We start from the raw sequence: 17,460 nt of genomic DNA on the forward strand, positions 1-17,460 counted from the left end.
CTATGGAGCCTGGTCTAAGGTAGGGCACTATGGAGCCTGGTCTAAGGTAGGGCACTATGGAGCCTGGTCTAAGGTAGGGCACTATGGAGCCTGGTCTAAGGTAGGGCACTATGGAGCCTGGTCTAAGGTAAGGTACTATGGAGCCTGGTCTAAGGTAGGGCACTATGGAGCCTGGTCTAAGGTAGGGCACTATGGAGCCTGGTCTAAGGCAGGGCACTATGGAGCCTGGTCTAAGGCAGGGCACTATGGAGCCTGGTCTAAGGCAGGGCACTATGGAGCCTGGTCTAAGGTAGGGCACTATGGAGCCTGGTCTAAAGTAGGGCACTATGGAGCCTGGTCTAATGTAGGGCACTATGGAGCCTGGTCTAAGGTAGGGCACTATGGAGCCTGGTCTAAGGTAGGGCACTATGGAGCCTGGTCAGAGGGCACTATGGAGCCTGGTCTAAGGTAGGGCACTATGGAGCCTGGTCTAAGGTAGGGCACTATGGAGCCTGGTCTAAGGTAGGGCACTATGGAGCCTGGTCTAATGTAGGGTACTATGGAGCCTGGTCTAATGTAGGGTACTATGTAGGGAATAGATGAGGGTGCGTTTAGGACACCACCATTGTTAATGTTATTGATTCATCAAGACAAGGAGGCTGAGGAAAGAGACGTATTCCGTTCAACACCACTTAATGACCGAGAGTCGACCCGTTCTGTTGGGTCACTGTCTCCAGGGTTAATGTTAGTACTGTCATAGTGGTTCTGTTGGGTCACTGTCTCCAGGGTTAATGTTAGTACTGTCATAGTGGTTCTGGTGGGTCACTGTCTCCAGGGTTAATGTTAGTACTGTCATAGTGGTTCTGTTGGGTCACTGTCTCCAGGGTTAATGTTAGTACTGTCATAGTGGTTCTGTTGGGTCACTGTCTCCAGGGTTAATGTTAGTACTGCCATAGTGGTTCTGTTGGGTCACTGTCTCCAGGGTTAATGTTAGTACTGTCATAGTGGTTCTGTTGGGTCACTGTCTCCAGGGTTAATGTTAGTACTGTCATAGTGGTTCTGTTGGGTCACTGTCTCCAGGGTTAATGTTAGTACTGTCATAGTGGTTCTGTTGGGTCACTGTCTCCAGGGTTAATGTTAGTACTGCCATAGTGGTTCTGTTGGGTCACTGTCTCCAGGGTTAATGTTAGTACTGCCATAGTGGTTCTGTTGGGTCACTGTCTCCAGGGTTAATGTTAGTACTGTCATAGTGGTTCTGTTGGGTCACTGTCTCCAGGGTTAATGTTAGTACTGTCATAGTGGTTCTGGTGGGTCACTGTCTCCATGGTTAATGTTAGTACTGTCATAGTGGTTCTGTTGGGTCACTGTCTCCAGGGTAAATGTTAGTACTGTCATAGTGGTTCTGTTGGGTCACTGTCTCCAGGGTTAATGTTAGTACTGTCATAGTGGTTCTGTTGGGTCACTGTCTCCAGGGTTAATGTTAGTACTGTCATAGTGGTTCTGTTGGGTCACTGTCTCCAGGGTTAATGTTAGTACTGCCATAGTGGTTCTGTTGGGTCACTGTCTCCAGGGTTAATGTTGGTACTGTCATAGTGGTTCTGTTGGGTCACTGTCTCCAGGGTTAATGTTAGTACTGTCATAGTGGTTCTGTTGGGTCACTGTCTCCAGGGTTAATGTTAGTACTGTCATAGTGGTTCTGTTGGGTCACTGTCTCCAGGGTTAATGTTAGTACTGTCATAGTGGTTCTGGTGGGTCACTGTCTCCATGGTTAATGTTAGTACTGTCATAGTGGTTCTGTTGGGTCACTGTCTCCAGGGTTAATGTTAGTACTGTCATTGTGGTTCTGTTGGGTCACTGTCTCCAGGGTTAATGTTGGTACTGTCATAGTGGTTCTGTTGGGTCACTGTCTCCAGGGTTAATGTTGGTACTGTCAGTGGTTCTGTTGGGTCACTGTCTCCAGGGTTAATGTTAGTACTGTCATAGTGGTTCTGTTGGGTCACTGTCTCCAGGGTTAATGTTGGTACTGTCAGTGGTTCTGGTGGGTCACTGTCTCCAGGGTTAATGTTAGTACTGCCATAGTGGTTCTGTTGGGTCACTGTCTCCAGGTGTTAATGTTGGTACTGCCATAGTGGTTCTGTTGGGTCACTGTCTCCAGGGTTAATGTTAGTACTGTCATAGTGGTTCTGTTTGGTCACTGTCTCCAGGGTTAATGTTGGTACTGTCAGTGGTTCTGTTGGGTCACTGTCTCCAGGGTTAATGTTAGTACTGCCATAGTGGTTCTGTTGGGTCACTGTCTCCAGGTGTTAATGTTGGTACTGTCATAGTGGTTCTGTTGGGTCACTGTCTCCAGGTGTTAATGTTGGTACTGCCATAGTGGTTCTGTTGGGTCACTGTCTCCAGGGTTAATGTTAGTACTGTCATAGTGGTTCTGTTGGGTCACTGTCTCCAGGGTTAATGTTAGTACTGTCATAGTGGTTCTGTTGGGTCACTGTCTCCAGGGTTAATGTTAGTACTGTCATAGTGGTTCTATTGGGTCACTGTCTCCAGGGTTAATGTTAGTACTGTCATAGTGGTTCTATTGGGTCACTGTCTCCAGGGTTAATGTTAGTACTGTCATAGTGGTTCTGTTGGGGCGGATTCAGAAAACAGCACCACACCATCTGGTTGTTCAAAGAAAGTTGAACTGAATTGAACTGTTTTTAAAAACGACAACACACAAATCCAGAGCTTTGTGATGCCAATTCCTGAATAGACCGTAGATTTACACGACGGGATGGTTTCCCAGACAGAGATTAATCTTAGTCCCAGACTATAAGAGGAGTTTTAAGAGTTACTGGTGATTCTCCATCCACCAAGCTTCATAGTCCAGGACTAGGGCTTTAACAATCTGTGTCTGGAACAGCAGCCCTGAAATGTTAAAAGAAAATTAGTAAGCCCACATACCAGCCTCCGGAAAAAGTCTGTGACTTTCACCTTTGTGGACATGGGTGTTTCCATCTCTGCCTTGTGCTCCGTTTTAGCTGAGGAGGGAAAACAGGTCTGTTAATTACCACAACAACACAACCTGCCAACGTCCTCTGGGGTTCAGCACGACAGGGAGCGCACTGTAAACATTACAGCATCACAACATCCTGGACCTACTAAACAACTGTCTAAAAGGTTATTAGGTTGTTGAAGGTAATTTCACATGAGAACCAACCAGGAAGTTACATTGTATGTCTCGTCTCACAACACCATCGATGGAACAGACCCAATGACATGAGGTCCAACAGTCAGACCCCCTCGGTCTCTCCAATGACATGAGGTACATTTAACAGTCAGACCCCCTCGGTCTCTCTAATGACATGAGGTCCAACAGTCAGACCCCCTCGGTCTCTCCATTGTCATGAGGTCCAACAGTCAGACCCCCCCTGTCTCTCCAATGACATGAGGTCCAACAGTCAGACCCCCTCGGTCTCTCCATTGTCATGAGGTCCAACAGTCAGACCCCCTCGGTCTCTCCATTGTCATGAGGTCCAACAGTCAGACCCCCTCGGCCTCTCCAATGACATGAGGTCCAACAGTCAGACCCCCTCGGTCTCTCCATTGTCATGAGGTCCAACAGTCAGACCCCCTCGGCCTCTCCAATGACATGAGGTCCAACAGTCAGACCCCCTCTGTCTCTCCAATGACATGAGGTCCAACAGTCAGACCCCTCGGTCTCTCCATTGTCATGAGGTCCAACAGTCAGACCCCCTCGGTCTCTCCATTGTCATGAGGTCCAACAGTCAGACCCCCTCGGTCTCTCCAATGACATGAGGTCCAACAGTCAGACCCCCTCGGTCTCTCCAATGACATGAGGTCCAACAGTCAGACCCCTCGGTCTCTATAATGACATGAGGTCCAACAGTCAGACCTCCTCTGTCTCTCTAATGACATGAGGTCCAACAGTCAGACCCCTCTGTCTCTCCAATGACATGAGGTCCAACAGTCAGACCCCCTCGGTCTCTCTAATGACATGAGGTCCAACAGTCAGACCCCCTCTGTCTCTCTAATGACATGAGGTCCAACAGTCAGACCCCCTCGGTCTCTCTAATGACATGAGGTCCAACAGTCAGACCCCCTCGGTCTCTCCAATGACATGAGGTCCAACAGTCAGAGCCCCTCGGTCTCTCTCTCTGAATCCACAGTGATGTGGAGCCAGAGCTGATGACCATGTAAAAAGGTTTTTAAATGAGGTTGATTGAGTGGTTGGTTGATTGAGTGGTTGGTTGGTTGATTGAGTGGTTGGTTGGTTGATTGAGTGGTTGGTTGGTTGGTTGGTTGGTTGATTGAGTGGTTGGTTGGTTGATTGAGTGGTTGGTTGGTTGATTGAGTGGTTGGTTGATTGAGTGGTTGGTTGATTGAGTGGTTGGTTGATTGAGTGGTTGGTTGATTGAGTGGTTGGTTGGTTGATTGGTTGAGTTCCCAATAAGAGGTTCACTTACAGACGATGTCTGGTGCTTCATAAATACAATTGATTGATTAATTACACAGATGTTGGGGGCTTCAAATACAATTGATTGATTAATTACACAGATGTTGGGGGCTTCAAATACATTTGATTGATTAATTACACAGATGTTGGGGGCTTCAAATACAATTGATTGATTAATTACACAGATGTTGGGGGCTTCAAATACAATTGATTGATTAATTACACAGATGTTGGGGGCTTCAAATACAATTGATTGATTAATTACACAGATGTTGGGGGCTTCAAATACAATTGATTGATTAATTACACAGATGTCTCGAGCTTCACAAATACATTTGATTGATTGATTGACTCACAGACGATGTCTGGAGCCTCCAGGTAGTCTGTGAACTCGTCCTCTTGGTTGTTGTCATTGAACTTGGCCAGGGAACGGTTGTGGCTGGCCTGGAGGATGGCCTGGAGCACATCCAGCTTCCTGAGGTGACGGCACAGACCGTGGATCCTCAGAGCCTCCTCATGACCTATCACAGCCCGCCGCAGGTGGGCCTTACCTGGGGGAGGAGGAGGGAGGAGGAATTAACGGGGAGGTGGAGGAGAGGGGAGGAATTAACGGGGAGGTGGAGGAGAGGGGAGGTGGAGGAGAGGGGAGGAATTAACGGGGAGGTGGAGGAGAGGGGGAGGAATTAACGGGGAGGTGGAGGAGAGGGGGAGGTGGAGGAGAGGGGAGGAATTAACGGGAGGTGGAGGAGAGGGGAGGTGGAGGAGAGGGGAGGAATTAACGGGGAGGTGGAGGAGAGGGGAGGAATTAACGGGGAGGTGGAGGAGAGGGGAGGAATTAACGGGGAGGTGGAGGAGAGGGGAGGTGGAGGAGAGGGGAGGAATTAACGGGGAGGTGGAGGAGAGGGGAGGAATTAACGGGGAGGTGGAGGAGAGGGGAGGAATTAACGGGGAGGTGGAGGAGGGAGATGAAGAGGTGGAGAGTGGAAAGAGGAAGAGTCATTAAGCCAGGTGAATACGTATACAGGTAAAAACTAAATGGACGCAGACCATATGGTACCAGGTGATAACAGATAACATGGCTATACACAAACTGGGTACCAGGTGATAACATGGCTATACACACACACAGCGTACCAGGTGATAACATGGCTATACACACACACACTGGGTACCAGGTGATAACATGGCTATACACACACACACACACACACTGGGTACCAGGTGATAACATGGCTATATACACGGGGTACCAGGTGATAACAGTGTGTAGAGTCCAGACAGTCAGGGACTATATAAATGACAGTCAGTGTGTAGAGTCCAGACAGTCAGGGACTATATAAATGACAGTCAGTGTGTAGAGTCCAGACAGACAGGGACTATATAAATGACAGTGTGTAGAGTCCAGACAGTCAGGGACTATATAAATGACAGTCAGTGTGTAGAGTCCAGACAGTCAGGGACTATATAAATGACAGTCATTGTGTAGAGTCCAGACAGTCAGGGACTATATAAATGACAGTCAGTGTGTAGAGTCCACACAGTCATGGACTATAGAAATGACAGTGTGTAGAGTACAGACAGTAAGGGACTACATAAATGACAGTGTGTAGAGTCCAGACAGTCAGGGACTACATAAATGACAGTCAGTGTGTAGAGTCCAGACAGTCAGGGACTATATAAATGACAGTGTGTAGAGTCCAGACAGTCAGGGACTATATAAATGACAGTGTGTAGAGTCCAGACAGTCAGGGACTATATAAATGACAGTGTGAAGAGTCCAGACAGTCAGGGACTATATAAATGACAGTCAGTGTGTAGAGTCCAGACAGTCAGGGACTATATAAATGACAGTCAGTGTGTAGAGTCCAGACAGTCAGGGACTATATAAATGACAGTCAGTGTGTAGAGTCCAGACAGTCAGGGACTATATAAATGACAGTCAGTGTGTAGAGTCCAGACAGTCAGGGACTATATAAATGACAGTCAGTGTGTAGAGTCCAGACAGTCAGGGACTACATAAATGACAGTGTGAAGAGTCCAGACAGTCAGGGACTATATAAATGACAGTGTGTAGAGTCCAGACAGTCAGGGACTATATAAATGACAGTGTGAAGAGTCAAGACAGTCAGGGACTATATAAATGACAGTGTGAAGAGTCCAGACAGTCAGGGACTATATAAATGACAGTGTGTAGAGTCCAGACAGTCAGGGACTATATAAATGACAGTGTGTAGAGTCCAGACAGTCAGGGACTATATAAATGACAGTGTGTAGAGTCCAGACAGTCAGGGACTATATATGATGACTGTATCTAGACCTAAACCACATAAAGGACCTGTGTAAACACAGTATTGGGTTTGGAGCCTTACCGATGCGGCGTCTCTCCTCTCGCTTCCTGAGGATGTCGAGTGGGGAGCGGCCATCTGGCATGGCATCATACGCCTGGGACAGAGCCTTCTCCTGTTGGTCCTCGTCATCACTGGGCCTCACTGGAAGACACAGAGACAGGAGACAGGGATTAGGACATGGCAACACACAGACAGGAGACAGGGATTAGGACATGACAACACAGAGACAGGAGACAGGGATTAGGACATGACAACACAGAGACAGGGATTAGGACATGGCAACACACAGACAGGAGACAGGGATTAGGACATGGCAACACACAGACAGGAGACAGGGATTAGGACATGGCAACACACAGACAGGAGACAGGGATTAGGACATGGCAACACAGAGACAGGGATTAGGACATGGCAACACACAGACAGGAGACAGGGATTAGGACATGGCAACACACAGACAGGAGACAGGGATTAGGACATGACAACACAGAGAAAGGAGACAGGGATTAGGACATGACAACACAGAGACAGGAGACAGAGACACGGCAACACAGAGACGGGGACACGGCAACACAGAGACAGGGAATAAGGACTCGGCAACACAGAGACAGGAGACAGGGATTAGGACATGACAACACACAGACAGGAGACAGGGATTAGGACATGACAACACACAGACAGGATTGTAGGGATGTAGCCTTGGCTGTTGGCAGAAGACAGATCCAGCCTGGGACTGTGAGACATGTTTTTGTGTTGTTCAAACCAAACTATCACATAAATAGTTAACTGAAGGAACTAACAGAACCAGTCTGGTCCAGGAAACTCATCTAGGAACTAACAGAACCGGTCTGGTCCAGGAAACTCATCTAGGAACTAACAGAACCGGTCTGGTCCAGGAAACTCATCTAGGAACTAACAGAACCGGTCTGGTCCAGGAAACTCATCTAGGAACTAACAGAACCGGTCTGGTCCAGGAAACTCATCTAGGAACTAATAGAACCAGTCTGGTCCAGGAAACTCATCTAGGAACTAACAGAACCAGTCTGGTCCAGGAAACTCATCTAGGAACTAACAGAACCAGTCTGGTCCAGGAAACTCATCTAGGAACTAACAGAACCAGTCTGGTCCAGGAAACTCATCTAGGAACTAACAGAACCAGTCTGGTCCAGGAAACTCATCTAGGAACTAACAGAACCAGTCTGGTCCAGGAAACTCATCTAGGAACTAACAGAACCAGTCTGGTCCAGGAAACTCATCTAGGAACTAACAGAACCAGTCTGGTCCAGGAAACTCATCTAGGAACTAACAGAACCAGTCTGGTCCAGGAAACTCATCTAGGAACTAACAGAACCAGTCTGGTCCAGGAAACTCATCTAGGAACTAACAGAACCAGTCTGGTCCAGGAAACTCATCTAGGAACTAACAGAACCGGTCTGGTCCAGGAAACTCATCTAGGAACTAACAGAACCGGTCTGGTCCAGGAAACTCATCTAGGAACTAACAGAACCAGTCTGGTCCAGGAAACTCATCTAGGAACTAACAGAACCAGTCTGGTCCAGGAAACTCATCTAGGAACTAACAGAACCAGTCTGGTCCAGGAAACTCATCTAGGAACTAACAGAACCAGTCTGGTCCAGGAAACTCATCTAGGAACTAACAGAACCAGTCTGGTCCAGGAAACTCATCTAGGAACTAACAGAACCAGTCTGGTCCAGGAAACTCATCTAGGAACTAACAGAACCAGTCTGGTCCAGGAAACTCATCTAGGAACTAACAGGCACTTACACATCTCCCTCTGGATCGCGCATAGAAGGGATATGATTGGCTAACGGCTGCTTGACTTACACTGGTGGTCCAATAGCGCAGTAGCCAGGAAGTAGTGTGCCAGTGAACGGTAGTGGTGGGTCTTGACCTGAGCCATGGTGGACCAGAAGAACGGGACGTTGTCCTTGATGGGAGTCTGGCTCATAGACTGGTGAACCTGGTCATAGGTGTCTCCAACCTGAGATGGGGACACAGAGATGTTCTGTTGGAGAACACATCGCAAATGGCACCCTATTCCCTATATAGTGCACTACTTTAGACCAGAGCCCTATGGCACCCTATTCCCTATATAGTGCACTACTTTAGACCAGAGCCCTATGGCAGCCTATTCCCTATGTAGTGCACTACTTTAGACCAGAGCCCTATGGCACCCTATTCCCTATACAGTGCACTACTTTAGACCAGAGCCCTATGGCACCCTATTCCCTATATAGTGCACTACTTTAGACCAGAGCCCTATGGCACCCTATTCCCTATACAGTGCACTATTTTAGACCAGAGCCCTATGGCACCCTATTCCCTATATAGTGCACTACTTTAGACCAGAGCCCTATGGCACCCTATTCCCTATATAGTGCACTACTTTAGACCAGAGCCCTATGGCACACTATTCCCTATATAGTGCACTACTTTAGACCAGAGCCCTATGGCACCCTATTCCCTATATAGTGCACTACTTTAGACCAGAGCCCTATGGCACCCTATTCCCTATATAGTGCACTACTTTAGACCAGAGCCCTATGGCACCCTATTCCCTATATAGTGCATTACTTTAGATCAGAGACCTAGTAAAGCTTTCAGCGTTGAGGTGAAACTCTCTCAGATTACCCCCATTAGGGTAAACTAGCGTTCAGCGTTGAGGTGTTGACTCAGTGTATTGTACATGTACCTTGGTAGACTGTAGACTGTAGGAAAGGACTCAGTGTATTGTACATGTACCTTGGCAGACTGTAGGAAAGGACTCAGTGTATTGTACATGTACCTTGGCAGACTGTAGGAAAGGACTCAGTGTATTGTACATGTACCTTGGCAGCCTGTAGGAAAGGACTCAGTGTATTGTACATGTACCTTGGTAGACTGTAGACTGTAGGAAAGGACTCAGTGTATTGTACATGTACCTTGGCAGACTGTAGGAAAGGACTCAGTGTATTGTACATGTACCTTGGCGGCCTGTAGGAAAGGACTCAGTGTATTGTACATGTACCTTGGCAGACTGTAGGAAAGGACTCAGTGTATTGTACATGTACCTTGGCGGCCTCGTGGGCCATCTTGAGGAGAGAGAAGAACTCATTGCGGATGCCAGACAGAGCGATCTTCTCAAACAGACACTCCTGAGCTTGGGCCAGCATCATCTTGATGAGCATACTGAGCATGGAGGGACTCATGTCATAGCTGGGGGTGTGGGTGAACGTCTCCTTCAGGTGGTGGAGGACTCCTACAGGGGAGGGGGAGACACAGAGAGAGTAGGGGAGGTGAGTATGGAGGGACTCATGTCATAGCTGGGGGTGTGGGTGAACATCCCCTGTAGGAGTCCTCCACCACCTGAAGGAGGAGGGGACACAGAGAGAGTAGGGGAGGTGAGTATGGAGGGTCTCATGTCATAGCTGGGGGTGAACGTCTCCTTCAGGTGGTGGAGGACTCCTACAGGGGGGGGGGGACACAGAGAGAGTAGGGGAGGTGAGTATGGAGGGACTCATGTCATAGCTGGGGGTGTGGGTGCATTTCTAAACGTTGCTACTGGATAAAATATATGCTCCAAAACATGCATGCACCAGTTTTCACGCAAAAACTGCATTTATAAAAACTAAACCTAACATGAGAATGTGCTAATAATTTTTTACTCCCGGTACCACAAGTACTCACACTTTCTAACGTTCGACATTAGGCCGAGGGGCAGTACTGTCCTAGTTTGGGTTGACTGCCGAGGGGCAGTACTGTCCTAGTTTGGGTTGACTGCCGAGGGGCAGTACTGTCCTAGTTTGGGTTGACTGCCGAGGGGCAGTACTGTCCTAGTTTGGGTTGACTGCAGAGGGGCAGTACTGTCCTAGTTTGGGTTGACTGCCGAGGGGCAGTACTGTCCTAGTTTGGGTTGACTGCCGAGGGGCAGTACTGTCCTAGTTTGGGTTGACTGCCGAGGGGCAGTACTGTACTGTGGGACATGATGCATGGGAAACTAGAGAAGACAGAAGAGGACTAGCCACCCCTCAGAGCCTGGTTTCTTCCTAGGTTTTGGCCTTTCTAGGGAGTTTTTCCTAGCCACCGTGCTTCTACACCTGCATTGCTTGCTGTTTGTTTTAGGCTGGGTTTCTGTACAGCACTTTGAGATATTAGCTGATGTAAGAAGGGCTTTATAAATACATTTGATTGATTGATTGATTGAGTGATTGATTGATAGTTAAATGTTTCATCTTTACCAGTAGCCAGTCCATAGAGTTTTTCCTGACATGATATTTGAAAACTTTGAAATTAAATTTTCAACTGGCCGTTTTCCTATCGTTAAACAAAGATTACACAAGGAGAGAACTGGTCACGGCACCAACTGTGGGATAAGTGACCTACAAACTTATATTCCACCAGTGTTACTGGCAATGACTAGAGTCTAGCTGGGTCATAATGGCCACTGGTGTTGTCCAAAATGGCACCCTATTCCCTACATAGTGCACTACTCTTAACCAGGACCCTATTCCCTATAACCAGGGCCCTATTCCCTATAACCAGGACCCTATTCCCTACATAGTGTACTACTCTTAACCAGGGCCCTATTCCCTGTAACCAGGGCCCTATTCCCTATAACCAGGGTCCTATTCCCTATAACCAGGGCCCTATTCCCTATAACCAGGGCCCTATTCCCTGTAACCAGGGCCCTATTCCCTGTAACCAGGGCCCTATTCCCTGTAACCAGGGCCCTATTCCCTGTAACCAGGGCCCTATTCCCTATAACCAGGGTCCTATTCCCTATAACCAGGGCCCTATTCCCTATAACCAGGACCCTATTCTCTATAACCAGGACCCTATTCCCTATAACCAGGGCCCTATTCCCTATAACCAGGGCCCTATTCCCTACATAGTGCACTACTCTTAACCAGGGCCCTATTCCCTATAACCAGGGCCCTATTCCCTACATAGTGCACTACTCTTAACCAGGGCCCTATTCCCTATAACCAGGACCCTATTCCCTATAACCAGGGTCCTATTCCCTATAACCAGGGCCCTATTCTCTATAACCAGGGCCCTATTCCCTACATAGTGCACTACTCTTAACCAGGGCCCTATTCCCTATAACCAGGGCCCTATTCCCTATAACCAGGGCCCTATTCCCTATAACCAGGGCCCTATTCCCTATAACCAGGGCCCTATTCCCTATAACCAGGGCCCTATTCCCTATACCCAGGGCCCTATTCCCTATAACCAGGGCCCTATTCCCTATAACCAGGGCCCTATTCCCTACATAGTGCACTACTCTTAACCAGGGCCCTATTCCCTATAACCAGGGCCCTATTCCCTATAACCAGGGCCCTTTTCCCTATAACCAGGGCCCTATTCCCTATAACCAGGACCCTATTCCCTATAACCAGGGCCCTATTCCCTACATAGAGGGAATAAGGTGTCCCGTGGGACACAGCCCACTGTGGTTCTAGTGTCTCCTCACTCTTAACGAGGGCCCTATTCCCTATAACCAGGGCCCTATTCCCTATAACCAGGGCCCTATTCCCTATAACCAGGGCCCTATTCCCTACATAGTGTAATACTCTTAACCAGGGCCCTATTCCCTATAACCAGGGCCCTATTCCCTATAACCAGGGCCCTATTCCCTATAACCAGGGCCCTATTCCCTACATAGAGGGAATAAGGTGTCCCGTGGGACACAGTCCACTGTGGTTCTAGTGTCTCCTCACCTGCAGCTTTCTGGAAGGCTGCGATAGCATCCTGGAGGCCGGAGCCCGTCTGGCGGTTGCAGCGCGTGCCGATCTGGGTGTAGAGGGCGCCGATGTTGAACAGAATACTGGCCTTCTCCAGAGACACGTTCTGCTGGCACACTGGAACACCTGTGAACGAGTCATACCTGGGAGAGAGACAGACAGAGAGGTCACTCGTGGAACCATAACACTGTGTTGACCCCTGGAGAGACAGACATGTTGACCCCTGGAGAGACAGACATGTTGACCCCTGGAGAGACAGACATGTTGACCCCTGGAGAGACAGACATGTTGACCCCTGGAGAGACAGACATGTTGACCCCTGGAGAGACAGACATGTTGACCCCTGGAGAGACAGACATGTTGACCCCTGGAGAGACAGACATGTTGACCCCTGGAGAGACAGACATGTTGACCCCTGGAGAGACAGACAGAGAGATCACTAGTGGTATATAGACCTGTCCTTCTCATTGTGATATAGACCTGTTATATAGACCTGTTATATAGACCTGTGATATAGACCTGTGATATAGACCTGTGATATAGACCTGTGATATAGACCTGTGATATAGACCTGTGATATAGACCTGTGATATAGACCTGTGATATAGACCTGTCCTTCTCATTGTGATATAGACCTGTTATATAGACCTGTTATATAGACCTGTTATATAGACCTGTGATATAGACCTGTTATATAGACCTGTGATATAGACCTGTGATATAGACCTGTGATATAGACCTGTGATATAGACCTGTGATATAGACCTGTGATATAGACCTGTCATATAGACCTGTTATATAGACCTGTCCTTCTCATTGTGATATAGACCTGTGATATAGACCTGTGATATAGACCTGTCCTTCTCATTGTGATATAGACCTGTTATATAGACCTATTATATAGACCTGTGATATAGACCTGTTATATAGACCTGTGATATAGACCTGTGATATAGACCTGTGATATAGACCTGTGATATAGACCTGTGATATAGACCTGTGATATAGACCTGTGATATAGACCTGTCCTTCTCATTGTTATATAGACCTGTGATATAGACCTGTGATATAGACCTGTGATATAGACCTGTGATATAGACCTGTGATATAGACCTGTGATATAGACCTGTGATATAGACCTGTGATATAGACCTGTTATATAGACCTGTCATATAGACCTGTGATATAGACCTGTCATATAGACCTGTGATATAGACCTGTCCTTCTCATTGTGATATAGACCTGTTATATAGACCTGTTATATAGACCTGTTATATAGACCTGTTATATAGACCTGTGATATAGACCTGTGATATAGACCTGTCCTTCTCATTGTGATATAGACCTGTGATATAGACCTGTGATATAGACCTGTCCTTCTCATTGTGATATAGACCTGTGATATAGACCTGTCCTTCTCATTGTGATATAGACCTGTTATATAGACCTGTGATATAGACCTGTGATATAGACCTGTTATATAGATCTGTCCTTCTCATTGTGATATAGACCTGTTATATAGACCTGTGATATAGACCTGTGATATAGACCTGTGATATAGACCTGTGATATAGACCTGTGATATAGACCTGTCCTTCTCATTGTGATATAGACCTGTGATATAGACCTGTCCTTCTCATTGTGATATAGACCTGTGATATAGACCTGTGATATAGACCTGTCCTTCTCATTGAGTTATAGACCTGTGATATAGACCTGTCCTTCTCATTGTGATATAGACCTGTTATATAGAGCTGTTATATAGACCTGTTATATAGACCTGTGATATAGACCTGTTATATAGACCTGTTATATAGACCTGTGATATAGACCTGTCCTTCTCATTGTGATATAGACCTGTTATATAGACCTGTGATATAGACCTGTCCTTCTCATTGTGATATAGACCTGTTATATAGACCTGTGATATAGACCTGTTATATAGACCTGTCATATAGACCTGTGATATAGACCTGTTATATAGACCTGTGATATAGACCTGTTATATAGACCTGTGATATAGACCTGTCCTTCTCATTGTGATATAGACCTGTGATATAGACCTGTCCTTCTCATTGTGATATAGACCTGTGATATAGACCTGTGATATAGACCTGTCCTTCTCATTGTGATATAGACCTGTGATATAGACCTGTCCTTCTCATTGTGATATAGACCTGTGATATAGACCTGTGATATAGACCTGTCCTTCTCATTGTGATATAGACCTGTGATATAGACCTGTCATATAGACCTGTGATATAGACCTGTCCTTCTCATTGTGATATAGACCTGTTATATAGACCTGTTATATAGACCTGTGATATAGACCTGTTATATAGACCTGTCATATAGACCTGTGATATAGACCTGTTATATAGACCTGTGATATAGACCTGTCCTTCTCATTGTGATATAGACCTGTGATATAGACCTGTCCTTCTCATTGTGATATAGACCTGTGATATAGACCTGTGATATAGACCTGTCCTTCTCATTGTGATATAGACCTGTGATATAGACCTGTCCTTCTCATTGTGATATAGACCTGTGATATAGACCTGTGATATAGACCTGTCCTTCTCATTGTGATATAGACCTGTCATATAGACCTGTCCTTCTCATTGAAAGCCAGTCTAAGATGCAGTAGATCTTTTATGTGCGCTATTTATATGCTTCCCAGTCTTAAAATTTAATTTTTGTGACACACACACACACACACACACACACACACACACACACACACACACACACAGCCACACAGCCACAACCTTGTGTCCTGTCTAAGGGTTTAAACACTGTTTCTCATGCTTGTTCAATGAACCATAAACAATTAATGAAAATACCCCTGTGGAACGGTCGTTAAGACACTAACAGCTTACAGACGGTAGGCAATTAAGGTCACAGTTATGAAAACTTAGGACACTAAAGAGGCCTTTCTACTGACTCTGGAAAAACACCAAAAGAAAGATGCTCAGGGTCCCTGCTCATCTGTGTGAACGTGCCTTAGGCAGGTTGCAAGGAGGCACGAGGACTGCAGATGTGGCCAGGCCAATAAATTGCAATGACTATACTGTGAGACGCCTGAGACAGTGCTTACAGGGAGACAAGACGGACAGCTGATCGTCCTCGCAGTGGTAGACCACGTGTAACAACACCTGCACAGGATCAGTACATACAAACATCACACCTGTGGGACGGGTACAGGATGGCAACAACAACTGCCCGAGTTACACCAGGAACGGACAATCCCTCCATCAGTGCTCAGACTGTCCACAATAGGCTGAGAGAGGCTGAACTGAGGGCTTGTAGGCCTGTTGTAAGGCAGGTCCTCACCGGTAACATCGTCACCTATGGGCACAGACGCACTGTCGCTGGACCAGACAGGACTGGCATAAAGGGTCAGTCGACTGGGTTTTGGAGACAGTCAGGTGAAGCTACTACAGATACCTGGACCCCTGGGCTGGGTCAGACCATGATTGACGGGGCATTGGAGACAGTGAGGTGGAACGTACCAAGTAAAGAAGATGCCCATCTGGCGGGTAGCGGAGAAGAAGCGGCTCTCCAGTAGAGGTATGTGGCTGAAGTACTTGGCCAGGGTCTCGATGCCGGCGTCATTGCGACTGGGGGTACGACAGGCCTGTGGGTACGGTGGGGAAAGAGATGTCAAAATACAACAAGACTCTTATTCTGTATGTACAACAAGACAGGGATCCAGATATGTGGTGGGTGATTCCATAGAGAACCCAGTTTCACTCTGACAACGTAGATTTCCATGAGACCTATGGTGAAAGTACCTGTCTCAGGTCCATCAGGTCGGCGATCTCCTCCTCGAAGCTGGAGCCATCTTCACTGTAGTGCTCCAGGATGAAGTCCTGGAAAAACACACCAGAACAGAGAGGAGACCATCGTCAACACACCAGAACAGAGAGGAGACCATCGTCAACACACCAGAACAGAGAGACCATCGTCAACACACCAGAACAGAGAGACCATCATCAAGCCACCGAAGTCCAGCCACCGACCCATCAAAACACCATCCACTGTCCTATAGTCACCTACCCATCAAAACACCATCCACTGTCCTATAGAGCCACCGGCCCATCAAAACACCATCCACACCAACCCCTCCCCAGACCCATCACCACACCAGAACCTGTCCCCTCCCAAGACCCGACCAAACCTGTCCCCTCCCAAGACCCGACCAAACCTGTCCCCTCCCCAGACCCGACCAAACCTGTCCCCTCCCAAGACCCGACCAAACCTGTCCCACTCCCAAGACCCGACCAAACCTGTCCCCAGACCCGACCAAACCTGTCACCTCTCCCCAGACCCGACCAAACCTCACCTCTCCCCAGACCCAAAACCAAACCTCACCTCTCCCCAGACCCAACCAAACCTCACCTCTCCCCAGACCCAACCAAACCTCACCTCTCCCCAGACCCAACCAAACCTCACCTCTCCCCAGACCCAACCAAACCTCACCTCTCCCCAGACCCAACCAAACCTCACCTCTCCCCAGAACCAACCAAACCTCACCTCTCCCCAGAACCAACCAAACCTCACCTCTCCCCAGAACCAACCAAACCTCACCCCTCCCCAGACCCAACCAAACCTCACCTCTCCCCAGAACCAACCAAACCTCACCTCTCCCCAGACCCAACCTGAGCCAAACCCAGCGTCAGTGTCTCTCTAGCCGCGTGACGATCAGTGTTGTGTCTCCTGACTAGCAGCCAGACAGTAAGTCACTGACACCTGGTCATTAAAGCTAGTTGATTACAGGCTAGAAGTAGGACCCACTTAACAGACAGATACAGGAAGGCCACGTCTCAAATGGCACCCTATTCCCTAGTGCACTACGTTTGACCAAGGCCCACAAGGGAGGCCCACAAGGGAGGCCCACAAGGGAGGCCCACAAGGGAGGCCCACAAGG

At 47.6% G+C, this 17,460-nt stretch overlaps 1 protein-coding gene across 5 annotated transcripts in view; it reads right to left on the minus strand.

Moving 5' to 3' along the window:
• LOC135554798 (rhophilin-2-like) overlaps nucleotides 1-17,460 on the minus strand; it is a 91,925-nt gene that overhangs the window by 16,470 nt on the left and 57,995 nt on the right. For 4 of the 5 annotated variants that reach the window (XM_064987262.1, XM_064987254.1, XM_064987246.1 and 1 more), the window contains exons 5-12: nucleotides 16,325-16,402; nucleotides 16,043-16,167; nucleotides 12,504-12,670; nucleotides 9,855-10,042; nucleotides 8,629-8,785; nucleotides 6,805-6,924; nucleotides 4,792-4,986; nucleotides 2,923-2,999 (exon numbers count right to left, since the gene is read on the minus strand). In XM_064987262.1, the coding sequence (XP_064843334.1) occupies nucleotides 2,923-2,999; nucleotides 4,792-4,986; nucleotides 6,805-6,924; nucleotides 8,629-8,785; nucleotides 9,855-10,042; nucleotides 12,504-12,670; nucleotides 16,043-16,167; nucleotides 16,325-16,402 (1,107 nt within the window). The remainder of the gene's footprint in view (nucleotides 1-2,922; nucleotides 3,000-4,791; nucleotides 4,987-6,804; nucleotides 6,925-8,628; nucleotides 8,786-9,854; nucleotides 10,043-12,503; nucleotides 12,671-16,042; nucleotides 16,168-16,324; nucleotides 16,403-17,460) is intronic. The other variant, XM_064987269.1, reaches the window with a different exon arrangement.

The sequence above is a fragment of the Oncorhynchus masou genome, chromosome 2, assembly GCF_036934945.1.
Source record: "Oncorhynchus masou masou isolate Uvic2021 chromosome 2, UVic_Omas_1.1, whole genome shotgun sequence".
Classification (NCBI taxonomy): Eukaryota; Metazoa; Chordata; class Actinopteri; order Salmoniformes; family Salmonidae; genus Oncorhynchus; species Oncorhynchus masou.